Source organism: Papilio xuthus, unplaced genomic scaffold, assembly GCF_000836235.2.
Source record: "Papilio xuthus unplaced genomic scaffold, Pxut_1.1 DF828780.1, whole genome shotgun sequence".
Lineage (NCBI taxonomy): Eukaryota > Metazoa > Arthropoda > Insecta > Lepidoptera > Papilionidae > Papilio > Papilio xuthus.
In genome coordinates this window covers 1,560,250-1,588,235 of record NW_013529869.1, presented here as the reverse complement: position 1 = coordinate 1,588,235, position 27,986 = coordinate 1,560,250, and the positions used below count along the sequence as shown (strand labels likewise).

Genomic DNA, 27,986 nt, shown 5'->3' with positions numbered 1-27,986 from the left:
CGGCGCGGGCGCCGGCCCAGTCCAACGCCGCGCTTTATACCGCGCCTGTCCAACTAACGCTGCTATCTCGCCTCACATTTACCTTTTCTTTAAAAACATAACAAAACAGCTGAAAATACTGTTATTAGATAATTTGATAGAATTCATGTTTTGTTCATTTTAATAAGGTCTAATGTTAAGGTATACTGTTGGAAAGTTGAGTCATAAGTCATCTCAATAAAAGCAAACCCCGGAGTTGCCACGTTATAATGTAAAGCTTTTCAAATTATGATTATAATAGAATGTTAGTTTAAATAAAGTGGATCCAGTCATCAATATAGTTCACAATCAAGAAAGAGCAATGAAAGGTATCGGCGTTATATATGTGAACCGGTTTGCATGATCATAACAATTCGCTTTGCTTTATATTGCAGTACTTTCAAATTATTTAACCAGTGGTTATTTTGACATTTCAATATAAACTTTATATCAACTTAACCAGTACAAAGAGTGTTTGGTAAACTTTATTAAAATAACTGTATGATTAATCTTTCGTTAATAAAAACGAGCTTCAAAAGCTGGATTGCAATTCAGTTATTAAGCGCAAATTGTTCAATTAAATACCGTTAAGGTTGAGACCACTTAAAAATGTAAGATTTTATAAAATCATTTTGGCATGGTTATTCAGAGAGCATTCAAGAAACGATAATGAGTAAATACATGCTTGGGTCAACGTTTACATAACGCGCTTATGTTTTATCTGCGGCGTAGTTGCTCAACGATATACATAGACTATATATTTTTTATACAAATGAATTTATTACCTTTTCACGGAACACTATTCTTTTTGCTTTTTAGTCTAACAAAAACTTAGTTGTTTGTGCCTATTAAGGTCATACACAAGGCCGTGGGTGCGTTAGTCGAGTGTAGTAACGGGGCAGCCCATTGCGGAGGTGACCCCCCTATCGTACTGATGCCAACATATTGACGACATCCTTATTTTTATTGGCGATGCGAGCGAGTGCGACGACCGGCACCACCTCCACACCAGAACTGTGCGTGTGGCCTCGTAACCGTTCTATTTACAGGACTTTGACAAAATAAACTGCGCTTTATTACACACGATTAGATAACACATTTAGCTGCACTTCTGCAACTTTGTGACCGTTTTGGTCGTTAATCTACATATGGTTTAACAGTCTCTTAATTTCTGTGTATTTAAATAATGTTAAATGTTGTTTAAAGTATTTGCAATAGCGCTAAGGTTTATTTATCCCGTCTTTTATAGTTTGAAATCTATTGTTGTTAATTAGCGTTCGTATTTTGCGAAAAAAAAATTCTAAGTAACGTGATTGCACTAATAATCTTAGTGTTTATTGACTAGTATTGAGCATATAATTATATTGTACAGATCGTACTGTAAATTTCCATGATTCGGTGTCATTATCGAATTCAGTGACGTTTAATATCATTATCGATTATAGCTATGATTAGCGGGGTTGCTGGCGTTCAGTGCACGTCCGCAGATGTCGCGGTAAATGTGGACTCTTTGTTTATTTTTACGTCCTAACTACCTATGTGCCTATGTGCGGTGTGGGATCGGGACTCTGTGTGGGATACAGCCGGGGCTGCGTATGTAGCACGATGAGCGAGAGGCGAGCCCGCCCGCGGCCGCGCAGACGCAATGAAATGCACGAAAAACAGCAAGATTTGCTTCTTGCTTGGAGTGATGGTAAGTTTTCATGACCGTGAATTGCAATTGAAGTCGGTATAAGAACGTTATTGTTATCTCGCTTTTTCACAAATAATGAAAAGGATGGCAATATTGTTAAAATACAAGTATTATGACAGGCGACTCACCGCATAGTTGGTTTTCAAGATTACATTAAGATGTTCTATAATTTGGAATATGTTACTTAATTAAGTGAGTTGTATATTCCTTCAAGTAGATTACAAATTCAAACCATTTTTTGCAATGTAGCAAAGTAACATTTTTACTTAAAATCCAACTTTAAACTTTATGTTCGTATTATTTAGATTCAAATTAATTTGACAACAGTTTATTTATAATCATTAGTTAGTAATTGTTTTTTGTTATCGGTCGTAATGGTGTACCCTTGAATACAGTTTGTTGTTAGGAGCTGTTAATAGACTTTGTTTCAATGAATAATAAGAATAATGTTCAAATACGATCCTAAGTTGTTTTGAGATTTAAATTTATATAAAAAATACGTATTGTTATATTTTTGTCGTACTTACAAATTTCATTTATTCATCAAGTGAGTCAGTATATTACATCGTTTCCTTTACTTTTAAAAACACTAAATTTATATTTATATATATATTATTTGCGATGTAATACTGAGCATTCAGCTCCTTCATTTTATGTAGACGTGTTACGTTTATAATTAAGATATAAATTTAAAATAGATTGCAGTATTCCAGTCAAGTATGTATTTAAATTAGCAGTATTATAATTAGATGTAGATAAGCTATGTCACTTTCTCCTGCGTTGCAAAGTTAAAGACATAGTACTAATGAGTACGACTGAGAAGCCGCATCAGTACGGTAATTACGATATTCACACGAAGACGGCAGGCAGAATAGTAGACAGTGCAGTACTGCTATTATTGTTTCAACCGCACATTTACTGTGAAAATATCACTGTCCGTACAGTCCAAAGTATGTTAAATATCGCTGATGGAAAAGTTAAAATTTTAAGGAATTGACAATAAAGTTCGATATGTCTCATGTTGCGTGTTTTATATTATGATAGATTTTGAAGATTCTACTAGAGATCCTTGATCAAATTTACTTTGTCTAGGCGGATTATTCTGTTTCGGTGTTGTGCGTTCAAACTTAGCAGTACTGAACTGTTGTACTGTTCTGCCCTAGTGTGAAACAACATTAGTACGGTAGTGTGAGGTTACAGCTAACATTCTAATCATGCAAGGGAAGCAGTCAATGCCCTTAATCAGTCTACCTGTTCGTGCTTCGATTCTGAATGTGCGGTAATTTTATCTGTGCATTCACTTAATTGTTCATTTGTTGAATCTTTTAGTTTCAGTGTTAAATTAATAGCCTCGGTTAAAATGAAAATTGTTTCAACTTTACAGTTTATTTAGTCATTTAGTAAATGCACGACACTGGTTAAAAACAGATAACTGATAATTAAAACGGCAATTAACGTTAAAATGTTTTCAATCCAAACACCAAATAAATATTAAGCTAATTTTATTTATTTACCCTTGTAATTACTGTGTATTTATTATTTTTTTATGGACAGGGCTTTCATTTACACTAGCCAAAAGCTTCAAGAAATCTAATCATTTTGGTAACCCCGTTCCCATATTTTTCTGTTTTATAGAAAGGTGTATGACAAAATTTAGAGGTTGCTAATAAAGAGCATGTGGGCGAAGCTAGCTAAAAAATCTGAAAAATCATTCGAATTTTGCAATGTAAATTTAATTACGTCACAATATATAATGAAATCCAACTATCGTAGTGTCTGTAAGAACATATTGTTAAGTCTCAAATTGAATAAGAAGAATGGCTATATTGTTATAGACGTTACGACATTGTAGACTAGCCGTTATAAAAGCTCCGAGTCCGGGCACAGATGCCAGCGGGTGCGATCGATTCGGCCAGACTCCCTAGATTCGCAGGCGCAAACCCCGCCTATACGTACTATTCTATACGTATTACATGCGACGAGTCTGGCTTGAGCGGTATTGATTCGATTTTCAAGTGATCTTATACTATCTCAATTTAGACAGACTGCGTTTGTATAATTCAATAGCGATTCAAAGCAAGAAATAATCTGTACAAATACATTTAGAGTAGATAAATGGGTAACGTATTGCTGAAATACATTTAGAATTAATATGATTTGAAATATAGACCTTTAATTAATGGTAATTGTTAGGCGTAGTTATTTTAGTTATTGGCTCTCGATTATTCTCATTACATAATGATTTGTTTTGCGATATTTGGCATATAGTACTTAAGCATGAATTGCCAATATTTCCTAAAGATTTTCTTACACCTACTTGTTTTGAAACAGTAACTAATTTGAACAAAAAATTGCTATCACGTGTTAAGAGTGGCGTTTAAAAATAAAAATTAATAGTGCTCTTGATGCAATCTATAATTTTTATCTTTTAAGATTAGATAAAGTAGGTACTCGACAACTGAACTGCATATTAATAGAGTGTTCTTTATTCGTTTTAATGATGCTTGATTTGGTATATGAGGTGCGAATGGGAGAGATATATACGCTATGAAATCTGAATAATCACATAGTAAAGATTATTTGATGGCACGTCTATGAATGCAAAAAACATTTCGTTAAAAATTACACGTTGATTCGTAAAAGTTTGTCACCCCTGCTTTATGAGATCAGAGTTTGAAGCAGTCAATCAAAACAATGTCAATTTATTTAATGACAATGAATTTCTGATGATTCCCAAAATACCGTTGACGTTTTTGTTCCCATGTGAACATTTACCAGACTCATTGCAAATGCTTTAAAGACAATGGTTTTACGGAACACGATTACAAATGAGAGTGCTTCTGCAAGAGCGGGAATACAATTCAATCCATCCAATGTTGCAGTGTAATGGAATGTTTGCAACGTGTGAAATTCTTCGACAAAGATCTTGTAAAACGTTATTATATGTTATTCAAACGAGATCGGATGTATTAAAAATACAATAGCGTAGTATACAATGGAGTAGTATTGTACTTTAGCCTTTTCCTGAATGAAAGAAGTATTGAATATGTTTCTATGATTGTTAACTATTATATGTTGATATTAAGGACGTGTACTTTTTCATAAATGTTGTTATTTAAGCGAGTAGCCATCTCTGTTGTGAAATCGTGAAAGTCACGCCGAGGAAAGGAAACTTGGAATTATTTTAAGCTAAGAAAAACCTACACCAAAGTAATGTGCTTGCGATAGGCTATATGTACATATAAGCATCCAAATAAAATTTACAAGGAATATTTTATAAATCTATCATGACTTGTAAAATTAAATGTCATAATGGCTTGTCCTATTCCCGCATCATCTCGTGTAGCATATAATTATTATCTTCATAAGGTTGTAAATGTGAAATCTTCAAGTTGAAACTTTTTGTCCGTTATGTCTTCTCATAGAAATAAAAAGAGAAGAGCGTCATTAGCCTAGTCATTTGAAAGACTTTCAAATTGAAATGAGTATATGAGGCCAAATTAAATATCTCATCATCATCAGCTTACTATACGTCCCCACCGAGGGGCTCGGAGCCTACCCTAAGTTAAGGGTGCTAATATATAGTTATATATATAGTTAATTGAATATCGGCATTGGAAATATCAATTAATATTATCGATATACCTAGAGACGTAAACAATTAAAAAATTCTCATTGATCTGTTTAAGTACATATACCAGACTAATATTTGCAGGGACTCGGGGAGTACGCCCTGCAGATGGCGCGCCGAGCCGCCTCCTTTTTCCCTTTCCCTCTTCCCCGCTCCCCCCGAAGAGAGGGGGAGCTTTATCGATTCTGTCTGGTGCCTCCATGCTAAATACGGAAAGTAGACGCTCGTGCCAAATACGTTCCGCGTATAACTACTAGCCGCTACTCAAGTTCAAGTTCCAAGTCACGACTTCGTATTCAAACCTAAGACTTTCTAGCCAAGTCAATATCTTACTTCGTGTTTTACTCGTAAAGTTTCACTTACGCGAAGAAAACTTATCTAATGATAAGCTATTGGATGTCTAGAGTAATCTATCGTGCAAATGTGAGAAGACCTATGGTAGGGGATAACCTAGACGAAAGAGCGCATAGATTGCAGACGTGGCAAAGATGGGTGTTACCTGAAATTATATCCCCTACCATTGTGTAAAATGTGTTCAAAGTTGCAAATTTGGATAAAGTAATACGTTTACTTTATCTCTGCCTCTTCAGGCTCTCAAGTATGGGTGTATTTTTTAAGTGAAGTAAAACCTGTCACGTACGTTATTTGTGTTAATATTGTGTTTACTTTGTCTGCAGAGGTGTGCAACAGCGAGGAGGTGCCCGAAGTAGAAATCGTCAGCTTGTTGCAAGAGCACATACCGAAATACCGCCTGCGAGCAGACTCACTCACACAATTCGGAGGTAATATTTTAATTTTCCTTTGTGGTCGCGATCGCATGCGCTTCCAAAACGCGGTGAACAAAAGGTTCGAATTCTCAATGAAAACAAAACAAACGTATGATTTTATTTTTGTTCCTTTCAATTTGTGAACCAAAAGTTTCCCATAATATTGGTATAAGAGGAAGACGAAATACTAATAAGTTTTATTTTAACATATTTGGAAAAGGGCTAATTTATTTTACCATGTGGTTACAATTTATAAATTATCTTCAATATTTTCTTATATGTATTTATTCTTATTTTTATTCTGGCAATACATCGTAAGAACATTTTATTTTAATTTATAAACATGTCAAGATAGATAAGTGTAGCTGAGAAAAGAGGTTGAAGATATTTTCATACGTCCGAGAAAACAGATCTAGGCCATGTTTAATTACGTATGTTATGCGAACTAAAAGATAGGTGCAAATATTGTTGTTGCTATCAAATGTATTATGCTCAGATGATATGGAATGTTATCTTAATGACATGGTTAAAAATAAGACTCATTAATTTTTAGAATATACTGATTGTAAAGTGAATGCAGTCATTTCAATATTGATTTTACATGCATCCACCTTTATAGTGGAAGAACGTGGGAGCTTATTTAATATTATAATCTGTATAATTGATAGGTTATCCAACTTCTCTGTCATCCAAGGTTTCACATTTGCGCATAAATGAGACTAGATCGATATCATGAGAGATAAAGCTTAAATGCAACACAGAAATAGCTTTAATCCGCTTTTGTTTACATATTTCTCACAGATACCGCGTCCACCTGTCTGTTAATCTAATAGTATTTAAGATTTATCTATACTTTACGGCTCCGTTCCGTGTGAAGTGACCTTTCTTATCTATCTGTGGTGAGATTTAAATTTAAAACCATATCAAAAAGATGAAAGTTTCTCTACGAATTCGATAGGGTTGATAGAAAAGTCTTGAAAATATTTTTAAACTTTTACTATTTTTAATATTGCTATTTTGTTTGATAACCATAGTGTTATATTGTAAATTTAGACCTTTTTGCATGTCTTTATATTATTTTTACAACATAGCAGTTCGTGACACAGTATTATGTGTAGCCTTAACCTACATCACTTATCGTGATAGTGATTGAATTGTAAAATACAAAACATTATATCATTTCAACTTTAATTTAATAACCTTATAAGTTAAAACATGTATGAATAAAAAATCAATATCTTTACTATCCTTGACATGAAAGGAATCTTACGTAATATTGATATTTAAATGTGTAGAAAAATAAGTGTTATAGAATGTTAATTAGTGTGCATATAACTGATGTTCCGTACAAAGCGACGAGGCTGGGTTTCCGGCGCCGGCGTCGCACGGCTCTATTAATAATGGTGTCTCATCGGCGCGAGTCATCGTCCGCTGACCGGTCTTATAACCTGCGATCTCTGTCAACTGGCTAGTACTTGAAGTTCCACGCATAACTCAGACAAGTTTATGTACGTTTGATGACGTATGAAGGAATCTTTGATAACATAGTTATATATCTATTTCTGTAGTCGGAAGCTAGTTCTGTTCTATTTTAAATTTTATTGTATAATGATCTGTATTCGAACGTGAAATGCGGAATAACTATTTTTAAATGAAATTTTAGTATTTGCTATGTAATTTTTGGAGACTTTATGTCACAAAATTTGATAACTTATGACAGGGACTCGACGAGACATAGCACCTTGAATTGGACATATCTTCTTGGACTCAATGGATAGTGTGTATAATTTATTTTAAAATGCAGCTGCAACTATTTATAGTCATGCAGATGTTAGTCCATCAGCATAGTTGATATCCAAAGATAGACATCCTTCATCTCCCTTAATGAAGGGACTATTTCACTTATTACCTATAATTTTAAATGAAATTAATTTAGACCAAGGTAATTTTACATATTAAACAAGTGTACTGGACCGAGTGAAAGCTTCTCATTCCATACGTTCCCAACAACAAGTACCTTTAGCTACTATTAAACCGGTTTCTAAGGTTCATTATAAGATTGATCGAAACTAGATATTTTAATCTCGTAGGGCGGGTTCCAAATTTCTTTATTTGGGTTCTCTGTTTGATACGGTGTGAACGTTTATACAGCTGTTAATCTTTTAGTCTTGGCATGACTAAAGTGTAGTTAAAATGTTGGAATATTTAGTCTGATAACCTGCGCCCTGAGTTATCAGGGCTAGTGTTTGACCGTGAGAACGAACGTAGTGATGTGCACACGTTAGTATCAAATGTGGTACCAATTTAAACATGTGCGGAGTTTAACACGATTGAACTGGATGTAACGAGGACGTTGTGTGATTCATCGTACTCAGACTTTTTTAGCTCGTGACTGAACATTGTTGGTGCGTATAAATTATATTTATGATTGTAAATGTTCAAATTTGATATTTTGTTATAGGGTACGAGAATCAAGACTGGTTCATACCTTCGCCGGCACTGCCGCTCAGCTCCGAGGACCTAGCTCTCACGCCTGATCAGATCAGGGAAACACTCAATTACTTCCGTGAGTACAATTAATTAATAAATATATTGTTTTTTTTTTAATTATGTTATGTTTGTTATTTGTTTCCTTTTTATTCTCAGTGTCAATAACATTTAATGTAAGATATAAACTCTCACGACAATTATGGTTATTAATTATGAAATTGCTTTAGTAAGATACGGATGTAAGTACTAATGTTTTTATTTCCATTGATTTTTCATTGTCTTCAATGATGTTGTTTCAAAATATTTTTCTTTATTTATTATTTTCTCTCAGTAAAGTAAGGAAATTTCCTTATTTAAGACGTGTACATAACAAATTTATATTTCGCCCACGAGAAGTTCTTTGTGTGTTTACACATTATGTTTGAACCAATTGGAAATTAAAACTACGCCTTAAAATTACCTTATAGCTTCTTTTAACCTGGACACTCTTTGGACAACTTTACCGACTTTATAAAAAGAACCTGTTGTTCGTTACTAAGACTTTAGGTAGACAAGATTACAAAAATATGGAAGAGACAAAAAGTAAAAAAGAAATAGGAACTACATTTTATATATTAATTGAGTACGCTGAAAGCGAATGTTTTACCTTAATCGTTAATGTCTAGTTACGAGATAGTAGTTATATTTGCATATAAAACAAGTTTCTCAACGTAGCCGTATTTCATAAATAAATCTAGCTACACTTCCTGCTGAACAACTAATATTTTTCTCTAATCCGTCTAAACGAAAAGACTGAAAATATTTTTTTTAATATTTTTTTCTTTTTCATATATAAGCATATGAAGAAAATCTTAGCTAAATAATAATTTCCTTGTAATGTACCTAACATTGCTTGTTTCATTAAGTTGTTGACCTTAAAGCAAATTGCAACAATCTCTTTGCCATTGCGGTATCGGTATTATAGTTTCGTTCCGCTAAATTGCGGATTCATGATCATAATATACAACTTAGATATAGATACAACCCTTTCAGGGCGTCTCCCGGCTTTTGCTCAAAATCGATTTGACGTCGGCGCAGACAGTGACTTGGTTGGATTGCGGTTTCTTGCTACATCATGATGATTATGCTTTTGATAAGAGGCCGTTAATTGTTTATTGATAGACAGTAAAATGAGAACTTTAATGATACTGTCTGTAATAAAATAAAAATTCGTATTGTAGCGCATTAACGCTAGTTGCGCGAGCGTTCAGAGCGCGTGCGCGGCGACGGGCTGCGGGGCGATGCGCGGGGCAGGGCGCGCGGATAGCAGTGCGGGCCGCGCCGGTGCAGACGCGACACGCGTGCTGCTGATCGATACCACGCCGGTCGCGCTAAACATAGCGAGGAATGGTGCACCGCTGCACTCGCTGATATACCGACCTCGCATCTTCCGTGAATCACCTGCCGATCGCTAAATTATATCACGAAATCGCATCACGCCATTGCCATGCCATGAACCAGCACACGCATTTTACGTAAGGTAACCAGCCTCCGCATGGCGAATACTTTCGCATCGATCGTTCCTTTTAGAACGTATCTCGGTTGCGCGGTGCGAAATTCGACGCCCAGTCGTCCAGCCAACGATTGAGGTGGCCGGGAATCGGGGAGTAGCGGCGCAACGTCTACAGCGACGGCGGCGCCGCCCCTGCCCCGACCCCAGCCTGCGCAGTACCCCAGACACTTAGTTATTGACCGTGAGGACACAAAGAATTTAGTCCATCTTAGCTTTCCTGTCCGTATTTCGCTCTAATAAATTAGTATAAATATTGTGACACGGCTCAGTATATCAATAAAAAGCTTTTACGTTTTTATATATTATCATGTTTGCTAAAATATTAGTGAGCTTTCTATCCACTTATATATTTATTTTTTTAAAACACGGAGACGAATATAAGGATAACGCTATGAGTAAGTCTGCTTTTAAATGAAGTCTTGATTAAGTATTTTTTTCACTGATGACATTGTTTATTGTATTGCTTTTTGTAGCACTAATTTAAAATTAATATGTATTTAGTAATCCATAATGAATGAAACATATTTCTGTATATAACTTAATGTTCTTATCAATTTTGTAAGACCCGCTGCTAACCCTACGTCTCGAAGCATTGATATTACGCACATGCGGTGCTCGTTACTAATATACCGTGTATCATTATATCGTATGCTATTATCAATTGAATTGCTTTCTAAATAAGAGTCGTAATAGTGTGAACGATCTTAACAGTCATATTGCTAGCCATACAACCGTAATCGTGGCCAGAGCATAGCTTAGTTATAGCCGCGGTGCGGACGGAAGTGGTCGTTCAATGCGCGGTGTTTGCCCGATAATAACAATTTGTGTGTGACACATTGTGTGTGAATCAGTGCTGCATACATATGCACTTGATCGTGAAACTTTCTTATCGTTTTTATTGACATTCCAAAAAAAAGAAAGCTTTTTTGATATTTGATTACGTGTTGGGTGATTAAAATTTTCTCCGCATATATGATAATTGTATTCTTAGTACTTGATACTTTTACTGCTTTTAATTTTATGTATGGTTTTGTACTTAATATTTTGATAATTTCATAAGAAGATATGGTTTGATTTTTACAACATATAATTTGTAGCACGCAATACAGTTACAACTAAACGCACCGCATTGAAGCAGAAATAGCGAATTAGTATTCAAAAGATGTTTCATTTGTGTTCATACGTAGAATTGTATTTAAGTAAAGTAAATGTATTTACAAGTATCAAGAAACGTCACTTAATTTATTAAAATGTACTTATATTAACTTCGTCTTGATAATGTTCTTATCGTTATCAGTTATAATTAAGTCATGACGTTTAATGTTTGAAGTTCTTATTACCCACTTAATAAGCAAACAATTCAATTATATGAAGGTACTTTAATATATTTTCAGACGTGTGTTGCGGCAAAATATCTAATTCAATTTATTATGTAAACAAGTCACAAGTTTACCAAGGTTCTATGTATGCATTTATAAGAATACATTTGATTTTGAAATATTATTAAACTTCAAGTATTATATCCCATGTCTAATTTCTTTTAAGAAGCAGGTCTTAACGGGAATCACTTGTTATTATAATTCAGATGCTCGTGAAACTTTCACGTGTCATGTTTTACTTTCTCTGTAATAACTTGTCGTGTGTCAATAACGTTGGCCTAGAGTGCTACATAAAATTGCAATATAAAACCGTATGCAGCTAGCTCAGCATTTTTAAAGGGGTGATACTCAACATAACCGGGCCAAGGCCTTGCAACTGCGACGGGGTATCCGATAAAACCGACGCCAAAGTTCTACAATTTAAAGAACTTAATCCGATCAATGTGTATCGCTTTTAATAGGTTTCAGGCCACGATTCGACCTACATAACCTCAATTATAATCCAATGCTATTCTAAATATAGTCTTTGAATATTTGAAATATTTTGAACATTGTTGCTGCCAAGGTTTCTTTAAATTATTGTATTTTGTAATACAGTTAATGTAGTCATCTCACAGACAAGTGATACGCATCAGAACTTCCTTATGAATTAATGCGGCACATGAAATAAGTCCCGGGTATAGACCCTCAAAACCCTAAGGATTTGAGTATACTTTTATTTTTAGTAATAATATATCCAAAACACTCGGCGATGTCTCACAGCTGAAATAACAAACTGCAACGCAAGTTTAAACTGTTTTAATATTCAAATCAAGAGTTTACGTGGTCTGCGAAATCAATTTAACATAATTATAATACATGGTCCATTGTTTCAAATTTAATTTTAATTTCGTATCCCATTCCAATGAAACCGTCCATAACGCTGTGGGTGATTCATAAAGAGATGTGTTTTTTAATAAAGGAAAACACCTTGAGTGAGGTAGGTCTGTTCATAAAGTCCAACATAAATATAAAACTTGTTTTAAGATTCTACTAATAAACGAATATAATTTCTTCCTTATCAACAGATTACCGTTTTTTATATAAATGTTTTACTTAGTAGCATATTTCTTGTCGATGTTTTTATTGACTGAAAAACAATCGATCACTGACAGTTTGTCTTAGCTAACTTATTGTTGCCATTGAGAGGATTTACATTTGCAATATATTTATTTCATTAACATTTCGTGATATCGCAATGGACAACGTCGCGCCATATTACTTGTGTCAAAAAGCAGTACACGAACAAGTCAAGGCTATTTGACGACTGAACACGTCACGTGCTTTCCGACCTTTTGCCGCCGCGTCTTACAACATGACTTGGTATTGTCACTGAAAACTTAAACAGGTTTTTCAATATAGCAATTTCATATTATTGAATATTATTTCTTTAATATTATTACTATTGTAGAAATAAATATTCAATTTCATGGTTAGTTTTCTGTATCCATTGTTTGTTTTTTATAGTCTTTTCGCGCATTAACTTCGTAAGTCATCTACAACTTTACAAATAATTTTAACGTCTTCACATTGTATTTAATAGTTTCTTGTCCAGTTTAAATCTTCTCTTTGTTATTCGTAGTCACGACGCACATCATGTGCATTCTGAGATAGAATGATATTTTCTAGAAGTTTTGCAACGATAAACGCCGAGGTTACGAGGCAATTGGCGTAATCGTGTCTTTTTCTATTTCCTCTTGACCGTGATGTTTGCTAAGTTCTTTAACTAGATGATTTGTCACAATAGGCAAGGAATCATCTGTTATTTGTTCTGATATAAATACAAACAATTTTTTTTTGTTTATGTGATTTGTAATGACTTACTTATATGATGGATAATAATTCTCATTACATTGACTAACATCCATGTCCTAGCTTTTGTAATCTAAAGGTAATCGGTTCATAAATTCCAATGGTTTTGTTTAATTGATATCCGTAGATATAAACATAATCTATACTATAAATTATACAGTACACTATATCATGCGCCAGTTCTTGTTTAACAATGTTCGCGAAAGGAGGTGTTGTTTAGTAAATTTTATTAGTTTCTGATTAATGAAATTTGCAAAACCAGACATTGTACCAATAACTGAATTTCAAATATTAAAACCAAGATAAATTTGGAATATGACAGACACGTTATCGTGCCGTGACAATGTAATAGCTTTCCTCTAATTCATACTTCACGATTCTGCTAGGTTTTTACCAGACTTACTTCGAAACAGACAATATAATTAGTGGAGTGCTACGATGAGTTATGTATCAGTGAGCGTCGGGGGACATTTGCAATAGGACGTCGATGGAGGGTGGTGCAAGTCGGGTGTGATTCGAGGGTGTGTGTGCTGTGGGTGGTGGTGCATCGGGGGAGAGGGGTGAGCGGGGCGGGCGGGGCCGATGTCCGCGGCTGGGGCACGCCACGGCGGCGGCGGAGGGTGGCGCGGGGGAGGGCGCGGGCGGGGGGCGCGCCTCGCCGCCGCCCGGCTTCGATCGCGAACTGTTCCGCGAGCTGAGCTTCCTCCCCGACGCAGAGCTACGCGAGTGTCTCGGCGAGTACCCCGACTTCCTGTACCATGTGGCGCGCGACAGGTTCGGCCGGCTCTACTTTCGCGTCATAAGGACCTTGCTCCTTGATCGAGGTACGGCAACGCCTGATACCACCGCACTGATCATCTCATCATCTTCACCTGATATGCGGATACTTCAGCGTGTTTTCTTTACCTAATCTTCGCACAATGTTCTATCTTGCTTTTCTCCTCTATTTGCTTTGATCCTCAATACTTCATCATCCATTTATATTTGCAATCATATTTTATGTAACCTGCGGCGACATTCGATCATATGTTAGTATTAACAGACAGTATAATAAACAATTCACTTGGCGCGTGGGTCGACACAATAGGTGGTAAAAAGAAAATATTATTCATTATTATTATAGTTGAGGTCATATATCTTATGTTTTAAGTAATAATGAGGTAGTACTGCTTTAGAATAATAATGAAATGAACGAGGAAAAGCTGCAGATTTAAATGGATCATTTGAATCTTCGTCATCTCTTATGTTATTGTGTTTTAACTTTAAAATCAACCTTTGAGTTTGATGTGTTTGTTAAAATTAATATAAAATGCATGATATCTCTTCAATGTCAATGTTTGGAAGGTTTTACAATGTTTGGAAGGTAGATGTAGTTGGCAAGATGCCGAAATGTGATATAAATAAAGAAGATATTCCTGTTTACATACTGCGTGATTCTTTCTTTTCTTTATTGCGATCAATAATATTTGAATGTGAACTAAAATAATTAGCTCAATAACCATATCGATCTTTAGTAATTTATCATTTAAACGTCAAATTTTTCCTTCCTTCTCTTTACTCGTCGGACTTTTTGCTCTGTTGATATTACATACGTTTCACGGAAAGCTGCTGGAAATAAAGTCGTAGTATAGACAATCGTTACGCGTTCAAACACTGCGAGGTGTTAGGTAAGGGGTTGTAAAAAGTGAACAACACAATGCAAGTTGATTGCATGCAAGATTTAAACATTTTCTCATGAGTTTCTTGTGCTGTTAGAAAGCAATTTAATTGAAAACAAATCGATCTCTTGTTATGACTCGCTTACGTCAAGAATATTATTCAGTGGTGTGCTAAATTATCTATTTTTAGTATGCTTTTGTCATTTACCATCAATATTTTAAGCCTCGCATTTCTAGATTTCGAGGTCTAAGGTTATTCTTCAAGGTACGAATATCGGTTAGTTATTTTCTGTTTTTGATTAAATACTTTTTAATTTTAATGTCACTTCTGTGTTGTCTCGATCTTTGGTAAGACAGGTATCAATAAACTGTAAGCATGTTTTGTCTCCCGTACTCATTTTTCCCATGTTGCACAATAGAACACTTTGTTTTGCTCGAAGCGGGCGCGGGCGGCGCGTTCTCCGCACTCGCAGTCTCTTATTCGGTCCTTCGGTTGGCGCAAGTGTTATCATCACATTTGATCAGCCAATTACGTTAATAAAATAAATTTTTATTATCAATCATATTCAAGAATGTTATCGTAAATTAAAAATCGGACTAATGAGCGTACTTAATAATATCGATGATATTTTAGCGGGTTCGTATTTATTTTAAACAATGTGTAGAGTCCTTTAAGAATGTACATATCTTATCTATATTGGTGTAGTGGTGATTAAATAAATGCTTTCAGGTGAAAACGTTACACGCGACTCAGTTCGATTCACAACAGTTTAAGCGTGCGTTAAGTTTTCTATGTGTTATGTCGGGTACGGTTGTTTCTTACTATTGTTCAGACGTTTATAATTCATAGTGTTTCATTAGATACGAGCATAGAGAGAAAGTTGTTATGTGAAAACGTAATACGTCTCCCGTTTCGGTCGTTGCATGCGCGCATCTTGATCGCGAGGTCAATCATGGAAACAATAAAATTAAAAAAAAGTTCTATTTTTGTTATAGTAATTAGTTTTAGAACTTTCTCTTTATATCTTACATTTATCAATCAAAGTTGTACCTACGTGTGTTTTAAATAATAAATAGGAGTGAAAAGTGAAGCGATATTTATTACCTGGGGCGTTGGGTGCGGGTCAGATTGAGCTTTGTAAAAGCTACGCGCTTTGTAAAACAAGACTACAAGCTTTAATCGTTTAAGTGCCTTTACAAGTAAATTATAATTTGATTCTTGACATTTTTTTGTTACATCTAAGTAATTTAAAACAAAAACCTTTTTATACTTTTTGTGTTCAATAATGATGAGAGCTCTTCTCTTGTGGTGGAAATCGGAAAGCTATTATTAATTACTTTTAGCGTAGGTCAAAAAGTCGTGAGAGTTTATTTTATAAAATGAACATACACAAATAAAATACTCAAACTTGATTTACTTTCCATTATTCGACAGTTATAATTTTTTTCTTTTTATTTAGTTTTGTCATGTTTAGTCATGTTTTCCTATAATTACATGAAACTCTAATGTATACGGATTAAAAAAAAGAGAAATATAAGTATAGTTGTTTTGTTCTGTTTACAGTTCTATGCAGCAACAGGGTGAGCCAAATGACAAAGACCTACAATGACATCGAAGCGGTAACACGGCTCTTAGAAGAAGTAAGTGAAATCTGTTTTAATTTTATATTAATAAGTTTTGTAATTCAAGTATACCCAATACTACCTATGTTTTAATAGACCTAGTTTAAAAGAAGGTTATCTTAATATATCAATTTCTTTATCTTGTTTTGTTTTAGTGGCTAGGTAAACATATTACGTCGTAGCCTCATGTTAATGTATATTGGTATTATTTTGTCCTCAAACCATCGAGCGTCTAAGGGCTGATGGCGGTCGATATGTGAAGTGAAAATTTTAATTGGTCGTTTTGTAGAAAGAGAAGGATTTGGAGCTGACAGCTCGTATTGGCAAAGAGCTGCTGGCGGCGAACGGGCGGCTGGAGTCGCGAGTGACCGCACTCGAGGGCGAGCTGCGAGGCGCGCGGGACCTCGTCACGCAGCTGCGGCACGACCTCAACGCCAAGACTGAACTGCTGCAGGTAAATACAAACTTCCGATATACCAGACTAGCTGTCGAGCTGTCGTCCGCGACACCGTCCGAGCAGATTTAAAAATATATGTTTCTCCAGACTACGTTGTTAACAACGTCAATACCAAATTTCAATGAGATCCGTTGACCCGTTCGGGAAATACCTTCCAACCGACATACATCTATCCATCTAAACATTGGCATTTACTTTATAACTAAGATTTTACTGTACGTCAAATACTTTTAATATGAGTTTTGCGTCAATAGAAACCCACGGTAAAATAGTATTAACCCATACAAAAGCGACAACTAGTAATTAGAATGTTGCACTAATTATGTAAAAAATATGGCAATCTAATCTGATATAGATTATAATTGTTTTGCACTTTTCAGAATCGGAATAATTAAATTTCCGGTTGTATGGTTCATGTTTATTTCCTTACAATGACAGCTGCAGGAACGCAGCAACAATTCATCAACACGCACAAACAGTTACATGTACATGTTAAGAACTTTCATATTTCGTTTAATAAAGTTAAATATTAAGAGTACGATAACACTGTAAAACAATAGAATTTGTAGATTCTTTCAATTGTTATGTCTACAAAGCTTACGTTCAGTATTGTTACATTTTTTTTTCCAAAGTAATCTTACCTATATTATAAATCCCAACGTATGGATGGATAGATTGACGGATGGATGGATGTTTGTTTCTTTGAAGATATCAAAAGCGGCTAAACGGACCCTGTTGAAATTTAGCACAGATGTAGAACATAATTTGGAAGAACACAAACTACTAAGTTTTTTAATTCCGCGCGGACGGAATCGCTGGCGTCAGCTAGTAACTCACAATTTTATTCAATCATAGCTGTTTCAAATCAGTTATTTTAAACGTAACTATACTTCTAGTACCGTATGCAAATCCACTTCCAAGCGTTACCGTTACATCAGTATTGGAAATGGGAAATATCAATATAAGCATCTTCCGCACTAAAGTCACTATAATAAATACTTCGATAAAGAAAAATGTGAAATACAGACGCAAATTATTTAAAGTATAATTCAATATTCTATAAAAAGTAATAAAGTGAAAATAACAATATGGCAACATTGATGTCTACCAAAAACAAATCACGTGATATGATCAATGCAAATATCTTGCAGATTCGTCATTTTATTAAATAAAATGTCAAATAGAACTATGTTTTATAGATTTTTATTAAGTAATTGCTAGTATTCTTTTGTTTTTCATATTATTACTCTGGAAATAAACAGAATGTTTTGTTACATTTGATAATTGACCTTCATTTATCAACGGTAGTTATTTCAATGTCGTTAACCTAAGACAAGCCGGTGTTTTGCCTAATGGTAAGTTTAAATGGTATATTAACGTGTTATTCTTTTTAAATAATTTAAATGTGACAATAATCATTGTATTTTATTTATGTTATTGATGATTGAACTAGTATATTGCCCTATTTATTCTATTCTTCAAGTTTACCACGTCATAACTTTACGGTAACGCTGACGCCGATTGTTCAAATCATTTATTGTGCAGATTATAAAGGAATATGTTTAAACAATAATATGACAGAACAAGATGAAGTATTAAAAAAAATCGAAAGACTCAGACTTAAGAGTTCACTGTCAAGATCTTAGGTACTGTTTAACATAAATATGATGTTTGCATAGTGATACCATATGCTCGTGTACTTTGTTTATATTTTTAACATTAAATGGGGTAGGTGTCGCATGTATTTAAAAGATCGCAATCTCGAGATAACCGTACGCATATCCTTTACGTGACTTTAATAATATTGTGTCATATTTTTATCTTATTAGATAAAAATTGTATAAACCGGAGCGATGTTAGCGTTTTAATTATCATTTTTACTTTGCATTTTATTAATTATTTAAATGTTGGGCATATTGTCAATTAGATAATAAAGTAAATTATACATTTTAAATTGAAATTTTTCACAAATTCATTTGTTACTTCCAAAGCATATCAAGATTTTTTTTTCTTTAGTACTTTGACTGATATTATTTTGCCATAAATTATAAAAATATTGTTTGTATTGGGATGTAGGTGCTAACAAATGACACAGAGGACAGCACTCCGACGGAGGAGCAGGAGCCACCCACGGCGGTGGCGCTGCGCAAACGCACGAGCGCGCTGGAGCGGGAGAACCGCGCGCTGCGCGACGAGGCGGCCAGGCTCGCTGCCGGCGCTGACTCCGCCGAGCTGGCCGAGCGACAGCTGCTCCGGGATATCGCCAACCAGCTCTGTAAGTATACACATTACTTACCTTATTTCAGCAACTACTCTCTTGTCTAGCCTGACTATGGATCTAATGGATAAAAAATACGAGACAAAACTTTAACGTTAAACAGTAACAATAGCAAGAAGAAATGTAAATGGTGGTGTATATGACAATACTAGCCATGTCTTAGTACGCATGAGCAAATGATGGATGTATGGAGACGGAATTCATGATGTTCGTGTTATCCGATGGCCGTAAAACGAAATAATATAAGGCCGTCGTTTAGTACAAAAACAGCTAAATAAGTTGTGTGTCAAATTGTTTATATAATTCGCGCTTCGTCATGTTGTATTACAACATCGGTATGTAATTCAAAGCTCGGCGCGGAACCAATCGCGCGGACAATGGAAACTACGGAGAATCGATCGCAACTTAAGTTCAGTTAACAACAGTTCGGATAAACAACACACATTAATTAAAGTTTATTCTGCCTGAGACGATTGGAATACATAAAACATATGTATTTATATATATTTTGTAATATTAACAGGCATATATTATTTTGTCATAAATGTTAATTTTATTATATTGCTACGTTCGCTATTCAGATAAATAAACCTCAATAATCTATCATTCAGTGTGTAATTAAAAGAAATTATTTTCTCCCTTTGTCATTTAAATATATACAAAATTATGTATTTGTTGTTTTGTGCAAATTCCGTTTACACCGCAATAGCGTGCTAACTACTGCAGTAATTTGTTAACTGCTTGAAATAACTTTGTTCTCATTGTTTATTTCGAACAAAAAATACAGACGACTGTTTAACTTTGTATACTTTACATTGTCTTGGTTAAGTTTGGTTTAGTTTGTGTGTTTTAAATAACAGCAAAGCGTTTAAAATTGTTAATTTATTTTGTTTTAATGTACTATGGGTATGAATTTTATTTATTGTAAATAATTTATATCTAATATGTGATAATTTTGTTATTTAACAAATAACAGATAAAGTAAATATATTTATAGATTGCATAAGCTATTCACACGAATGTAAGTCGTTCGAACTTGTATTAGTGTAGTGCAAATCAAATCACTGCAAGGTTATTACGTTATCACAAGTATAAGGCACAATGATACTTTAAAATGTGGTTTTCTTAAACATTTTCCTCGTCCGATAAACAGAATTATACACAACTTTGCAACTAAAATAAAGCTCGTCTTTTATTTAACTCTACTATGTCATTTTTATACTTTTAACCGTTGGCTTTTCAGATTAAAATCTCTGTATAAAACATATCGTCATCCCTGTCATTATCTTCGACAACATAGAGATAACAATATGTTGTAATTGGGGATTTTAGTCTAAGAAACCCACGGTCAGTCATATTCTATTAAACTCAGTTTCATATCAATTAACAACGATTCAACCAATGTTATATGATACGAAGTTTAGTTAGAATATAGTCTGAATTCTTAGGTAAATCGATTTTTGAAAATGGACAAGATTACGCAGAAGATAAGGAAGGAAAGAGAAGATTTGAGTTCGGTGTAACAAGGTGGCCTAGCAGTGTGTTTTCTAGAAGACTTGCACCCTGTCAGACCATACTTGTTTCAACGAATTCTTTATCATCGAGTAAGAAGAGTCAACGTAAAGAAGAAAATATAGGAAGAAGAAAGTCCGCGAACATTTTTAACTTTTTACATTTGTATTAATAGCCGATAGAAAACCCAAATAAAAAAATCGTAATATATTATAAAGTTTCCCGTTTATCAATATATTAAAAATTAGGATAACAAAACTGTTTAGATTATCGAACCTAGTCCAAGATTTTTTCAATAAGCTTCTAATACTGAAAGCTTAGCTTCAACTAAGTTACGCTTTTTATTATAAAAAAAAACCATCTATTGAATTCACACGCAGACAGGCATAAGCGCGTATTATCTATTATTTTTCTATTTATTGTTAATATAATATTTTATCAAAATGTATTTGTTGTACTTTTTATATTTACACACTTATATACGTACAAACAAAGAAACAATTGTTTCGCTGATAAACATCAAGGCCGGCCCAACAATAGATGGCGTGCGCGTTCACTGTAACTTTCTTCATAGCCAAAGCAATCGGTATTCATGCACTCAATATCTTAATTAACTATTTTGTCGTTCGCAATTATTGTGTTGCAAGTATTTGTACTGATACAAAGAAATTAATAAACGGATTTACTAACTTTGATTAGTTCTCAAGATTAACTCGATCCCGTTAAGACAAAAAGAAAACTTTATGTAACGAGAGAAAATATGTCCCATGCTTGGATTATAAATTTATTGATGATTTATCTTCGCTTCTTAAGTCGTCGAATTTTAAGTTTTTTTTTAATGTATTTATGAAAATTAAATTTATTTATTTTAATCAATTTTGACAGTAACAAGATGAAATTTGATAATTAATATTATAGTATGTAATTTGTTAGGTTACTGATACTAAATGTAATAAAATGTATTCAGCCAGTGCAAATACTGAGGCGAACGTGCTGAGTTCCGAACTGTCGGAGGAGAGGCAGCGCTCCGCGGATCTGCAGCAGCAACTGGACAGTGCTAACTCCAGGCTTGTCGTCACAGAACGTAATTTGCAACAGGTATTGTATAGTATAACCGTAGAACTTCACTGTTGGTACATTTATATTAAAACATATATTATCTGCTCTTTAATAAAATAAGGACTAAAATATGTATTAAGATAAGTTTCATGCTAGTCAAATTTTAAAGCACTTCAATGAAAACATTTTGTTAACCTCCTTGAAAACATAAATAATATTTGCAAGTAAACAAGCTAATTAGGTCGAAAAAATCTAAAAATAGAGTTATCGCGCTTTTATCTCCAATCATTGACATTCCAAATTTTTATCATCATTAACAAATTGTAATTTTTAATTTTATATATGAAAACTTGGATATGATTTAAGCACTTTTTCTAAAGTTTTTTTTTATGATATTTCTTTGTTCACAGCTGTCAGCCGAACACGAACACACGTTACGAATTTTAGAAATAACTAGGGAAAATCAAAATGCACTCGCAGCGGAGTTGGCTGATGCCAAGGTAGGTTTTATTATCATTCTTTCTTTATCAAGACACTTTAAACATCTTTATTATAGCCACACGATGTTCTTGAACTATAAATAGTTCATTTTTGAACCACCAAATCATCTAATTTCATCTTGCATTATTGAAAGTGTGATTTTTGATTTGAACATGTACATTTATTCGACGCATCGTGTGATAAATCAACCCGCACTTTATTAGCGTGGTTGACTGACCTAGTCACCCCGGTCTTAAGCTAGGCTCCGAGCCTCTCAGCGGGGACATATAGTGAGCTGACGATGATAATTGATGTTCCATCAGGAGCGGTACATGGAGGTGGCGGCGCACCTGGCGGAGGCGCAGGAGCAGATGCGGCAGTTGCGGCGGCGCGGCGAGCCGGCGCGCGGCCTCATGCCAAGCGTGGCGGCCGCCGCCGGCCTGCTACCCGGCCTGCCCACTCTGCCCAGTTTGCACCGCGAGATGCACGCCTCTGTGTACTCCGAGCTCAGTCTCGACTCCGGCATCGGCGATCCCCTCGCACAGTCAGTACATACATCCTTTTGTCATCGTTTTTGCTGTTTTATTGACAGTGAGACGCAGATTCTGTCATTTCATTTTGTTAAAAATATATTACTATCACGATATCAATTGACACAATAATATATAAGTATATTGTTTCCAGTTCAAGCATGCAGAAGGTGTTTGAGACGGTGCAGTGCGCGTCCAGATGGTCTGGTGCATCTGGCGCGTCGGGCGCGTCGTTGGCGGGCTCCGACGTTGCGGACGGCCCGCTGCATGCATACAAGCCACCGCTCAAGCCCCCATCCGCGGACTCCTTCCTGGACTACTCCTCCGACGCTGAATCTGAGGATCTTTATCCGTAAGTCTATAACGAATCATAAATTGTTACAGTTTAGCATATTTTTACAAAGGCACTGGCTCAAATTGTTCAGTACTTCTTAACTCACAGGTTTTGTTTCTAAGCAGTAGTAATCTATTATTATTTCGTTTTATTATATTACTATAAAATATCTACTACTTTATATTTTAATTTAGGTTACTAATGTAATTGTTTTGTGTCAGGGGCGGGTCGGGTGTGGGCGTGCCGGGCGCTCCGGGCGCGGCGGAGCTTGCGGCCGCGCTGCGTCGTCTCACGCCGCAGGAGATCGACTCGCGCCGCGCCTCGCTCGCCGCCTCGCACATTCTGCGACACCGCAAACACAATGGTAAATTAACTACAAACAATAAGAAACCTTGTAAACTACTCTTCACTGTGTTCACTTCGTTATCGACACGTAAGAACCGCTGCTATGTTATGATCAATTACAACATTGTCCAATATTTGTATTTACGTATCGAAGGAATGTAGAGTGTGTAAATAACATCATTGAAACCAAACAAAGACAATCAATTTCAAAAGTTACAAGTGCTGTGCAAACGTAGATAACGAAGTTTAGTTGAAGTATCGCAAGCTTAAGTATTTTACTGCTTGTAAAGTGTCTTACATTGCCGTTTGTGGTCAGAAAAGGACGCGAAGTGACATACTTTAATTGAAAAGTAATAGGCGATTTTAAACTCATATTAAAGTACGTTTGTATGTGTGTTGTGTAGAGCGGGACGTGAGCGAGGAGAGCGCGGTGTGGGGCGCGGGCGCAGGCGGCGGGCTGGCGCGGTTCCGCGCGCCGCACAAGCTGCAGATCGTCAAGCCGCTGGAGGGTTCGCTTACGTTGCACACCTGGGCGCAGCTCGCCAAGCCGAACATGTCAGGCGAGTGAAACACACATACCGAAAATATTAGTGTATCTTAATTTGTTTATTTATGAAAATAAAACAATTCATTCATCAATCAATAATTTATAGGTTTATTAGAGGAACAAGAGGGCGTCGCGGTGCGTGGCAGTCGGTCAACGGGTGTGGGCTCGCGACTGTACCGACTGTCCGACGTCGAGGAGGACGACGATATGCTGCGCCTACCGCACTCCAGCCACATCTACACCTTCACCAACAGGTATTTGTCAACTTAGTCTTTTTTATGCCTGCTTTTAAGGTTCTCATTCATTTGTCGCACACAGAAATAATATAATCAGTTCTGTGTGCGACAGTACGGTGCTGCACCCGAACGACGGCAGCCTGGCGGGCAGCAGCACGAGCAGCGTATGCGGCAGCGGCATGAGCAGTCTGTCCAGCAGCGTGCTCGGCACCGCGTGGAGCTCGCGCCTCACCTCGCGCCGCTCCTCCGCCGCCGGCTCGCCAGACCGCTCGCGTCGCGACTCCCTCTGTGCGCCGCCCTCGCGCCACCACTACTCGCCCACCGCTACGCCCGCCAACAGCCCGCTGCTGGGCTCGCCGGAGGCCACTCCGCCCGCCACGCCTCGTCCCGGCGACGCCCCGCCCTCGCTGCACGCCCTCATCGCCAGCGGCACCTCCATCCTGCGCCGCCGGTACCTCGCCTCGCCAGCCGCCGACGGGGCGCTGGCCCCGCTCGCGCTGCAGACGCCGGGCTCGCTCTACACCGGTCTCGTTCACCGTAGCCCCATGGAGCAGCTCACCTGTCTCAAGCGCACGCTGCGCTCACCCGCCGCTCCCGCCGCACCCGTGCCCTCCACCCCGCCCGCGGATACGCCACTCGGGGTGCCCGCACATCCTGGCCAGGGAGCTCTCGACACACCCGGTGCTTTAGACAGTATGAAGAGCGGAGGAAATGGTCGGCGGGGTCGGGTGCGGGCGCCGCGGCCGCGCACCGATCTAGGCACGGTAGGAGCTGCGGGCGCGGCTCCGGCGCCCTGTCCGCCCGTGCAGTCGTCCTCCCCTTTGGGCACGCTCAGCTCCCTTCTGTTCGGCAGAAAGGGTGGACTATTGTAAATAAATAATTTTCGTTGCATCGAGACTTATACGTTTGGCGCTACTCGACCCTTAATCTAAATCGAGTATTCACATTAGTATGAGATTTCATGTAGAAGCAAATTGATTATTAATAAATTACGTTGATAATTATTTAAAGTCAATTTGTCGTTGCATTTACTACACACAAATCATACTACAGTAACCATGCACATAAACACTTATAGAGTGGACAAAGTCTAACTTTGCATTAAATGTTTGAAAAACACTAATTGTTTACATATTTTTTCTGCTATTGAGAATACGATAAAGGTGCGGGTAGTTGCCGTTATAATTTTATCACTTGTGATTTAGATTTAGATCGGATTTCTCGGTGAGGAGTTTGTATGCGGTACCTATCATTAGTTTTTAAGTAGTCATCCAAATATTCATCCTATAGATGAGATTTTTTTACCTTTTGAATTTTGTTTAATTGTATCGTCCTATTATTGTGTTAATTTTTTGACATTGTTTTATTTTGTAGTTAATTTTTTCAACAAAGAGCGCGCATTCGTGCATTTATAACGACTGATTAAAGAAAAATGATAAGTGTAGATGGTTCAAAGCATTTTGGTGCGTGGTGCTGTGTGTTTGGATTTCATCGCTGGGTAAATCTCTTGTTATACTTATGAGCATGTCACAGTAAAATATGACACACTATTTGCTATGCACCAATTTGACTTGTACGATCTATACTGAACGTGTTGGGCATCGCTTCTACTCATGTAATGGCATTTTTGTTCTCTCTCTTACACATTCCTAACAAACGCAGTATTTTATTTGAAGATCGCTCAAAAACGAAGAGAGATACATTACAAGGACCAAGCATGCGAGGTTTTTATTGATTTGATAATATTTTTTACATCAATACATCACAGATAACCCAGTATTCTTTACCTTTAGATACTTAATTTGTGTATTATTTTGTGTATCGAAGTGTTTTAAGGTTGTTATCAATTGATTGTATATTATAGTTAATATTAGGTGCATTAGATTGACAGTCGCATTGACGGTAATATTTTTGGCTTTAAAATTTTCCATTGAAAAAAAACATAAATCATTTTTCTAATCTAACAATTAGTCATGAAAACTTGTAAATAACTAATGTAATCATTAATTTAGAAGAGTACAAATTATTTATGTTTTTAATAAAATATCACCAAGTAATATCGAGAATTAGATACGATTATTAATAATTTTAAAAGGCAGGTTAATTTTGTGTTCGTCCAATATTTGTATGTACCGTTAATAATTCATATAAATAATTCAAGTTAATCTTTTCTTTCTTTTTGTAGAATTTAAAGATTCAGGGTTTTAAAGGCGTAATGGTGCATGCCATAGGCTAAGTAGGATAATAGTGTTGGCTACTAATTGTAGAACATTGTGAATTACACAATATACAGATGTCAGATGTTTCCTGTCCGTGCTGTCAGAATATTGTTTTACTACATTTATTAATTAATGTTGATTAAGTTATTGAATGGGGGAGAGGAAGTGACAATTCAATCAAGTGGCGATATAATTAAGGGATGATCGATGTTTCTAATGGAACGTTTAAAAAATCAATAAAGAATTTTTTAAATAGTTACATCATGTAAGTAATTAACAGTTTTTTTTCTACTGTTAGCTATCAAAAAATATTTTCATTTCAGTTTTTTCAGAGGAAGAGGCACGAGAATGTGCTTTTGTACAAATAGGATCATCGAACATCCCTTATTCAATATTAACTGATGATATTTGAAAATAAAAAATAATAAAAATTTATATCGCAGTATTACCAAAGAATTTTCGACCACAAATGTCACGTATAGAGGATTTTGCATTGGTTCAAGCCCCTCCTCCCCGTTGGTGCTAGATAGTTACTATGCCAACACAGCGATTAGCAGGAAATCGCACTTTTACTAATTGCAGTTAATTCAGTTTTCAAACATACAAAGAATACACCAGATGGCGTTAGGGTATTCACTACCGAAACATAGACACGAAAACATATTGCTATTTCTTGTTAGTAGCGAAAATGAAAGAGAAGATGCAGTGGAGTCTTTTGCATGTTTTCTACATAGTTTTGTCTTAAATTGAAATTCTGTTTTTAAAAATGAATACATAACATCAAGCGCAAAATCACATATGTTGAAATGTATGTCAAGATTAATTTTAAAAGATAACCATAGTGAAGGTTTAAATGTTTGTAAACTGAATAAACCATATTAAGAGTCGCTGGTAGATTTATTGTATAGGTGCAATTGTTTTTGTCAATAATTTCCGTTGTGGCTACAATCGGTGTCGTTATCTTAAATGAAAATGATTAATATTCGATTGGTATTGACGAAAGGCTGTGAGCTGTGAAGGGGATATTTGTGTGGAATTGATAAGATCGTCATTGAAGCTAAAATGTTTGCTAAGAAGCACAAATTGTAAATTGTAAGGAAAGATTGAGATTTGACGAATCAAACAATATTATACAAGTAGCTCCGATTGTATTATAATAGAAATATAATTTATTCTGAAAATTACCATGTCTTTTTCATTCCCTATTACTAAAGATTTAAATAAAAAAAATATTGGAACAACTCTTTCCCATTAATATGCATTGATACATTCAGGGAAAGATGCTGAACTAGTGCCTATTAATATTTTCCAGGTAATAAGAAAAGAG

General features: G+C 35.9%; 1 protein-coding gene across 6 annotated transcripts; it reads left to right on the top strand.

Annotated features, from left to right (window-relative positions):
- Window positions 1–33: 33 nt before the first annotated feature.
- On the top strand, window positions 34–27,843 carry milt (trafficking kinesin-binding protein milt). Of its 6 annotated transcripts, none has more exons than XM_013326726.1 (14): window positions 34–1,711; window positions 6,020–6,124; window positions 8,571–8,675; window positions 16,604–16,680; window positions 16,952–17,116; window positions 19,196–19,394; window positions 21,877–22,007; window positions 22,379–22,468; window positions 22,772–22,992; window positions 23,133–23,330; window positions 23,534–23,676; window positions 24,062–24,217; window positions 24,311–24,458; window positions 24,553–27,843. In XM_013326726.1, exons 1-14 carry the CDS (start codon window positions 1,564–1,566, stop codon window positions 25,310–25,312), a joined length of 2,646 nt encoding a protein of 881 aa, XP_013182180.1. In that variant the 5' UTR covers window positions 34–1,563; the 3' UTR covers window positions 25,313–27,843. The 6 variants fall into 6 exon arrangements, with proteins under 6 accessions (XP_013182180.1, XP_013182179.1, XP_013182182.1 ...); XM_013326725.1 differs by having other exon boundaries at window positions 24,538–27,843; XM_013326728.1 differs by lacking the exons at window positions 34–1,711; window positions 6,020–6,124; window positions 8,571–8,675 and adding an exon at window positions 10,041–10,118 and having other exon boundaries at window positions 24,538–27,843.
- Window positions 27,844–27,986: the final 143 nt, after the last annotated feature.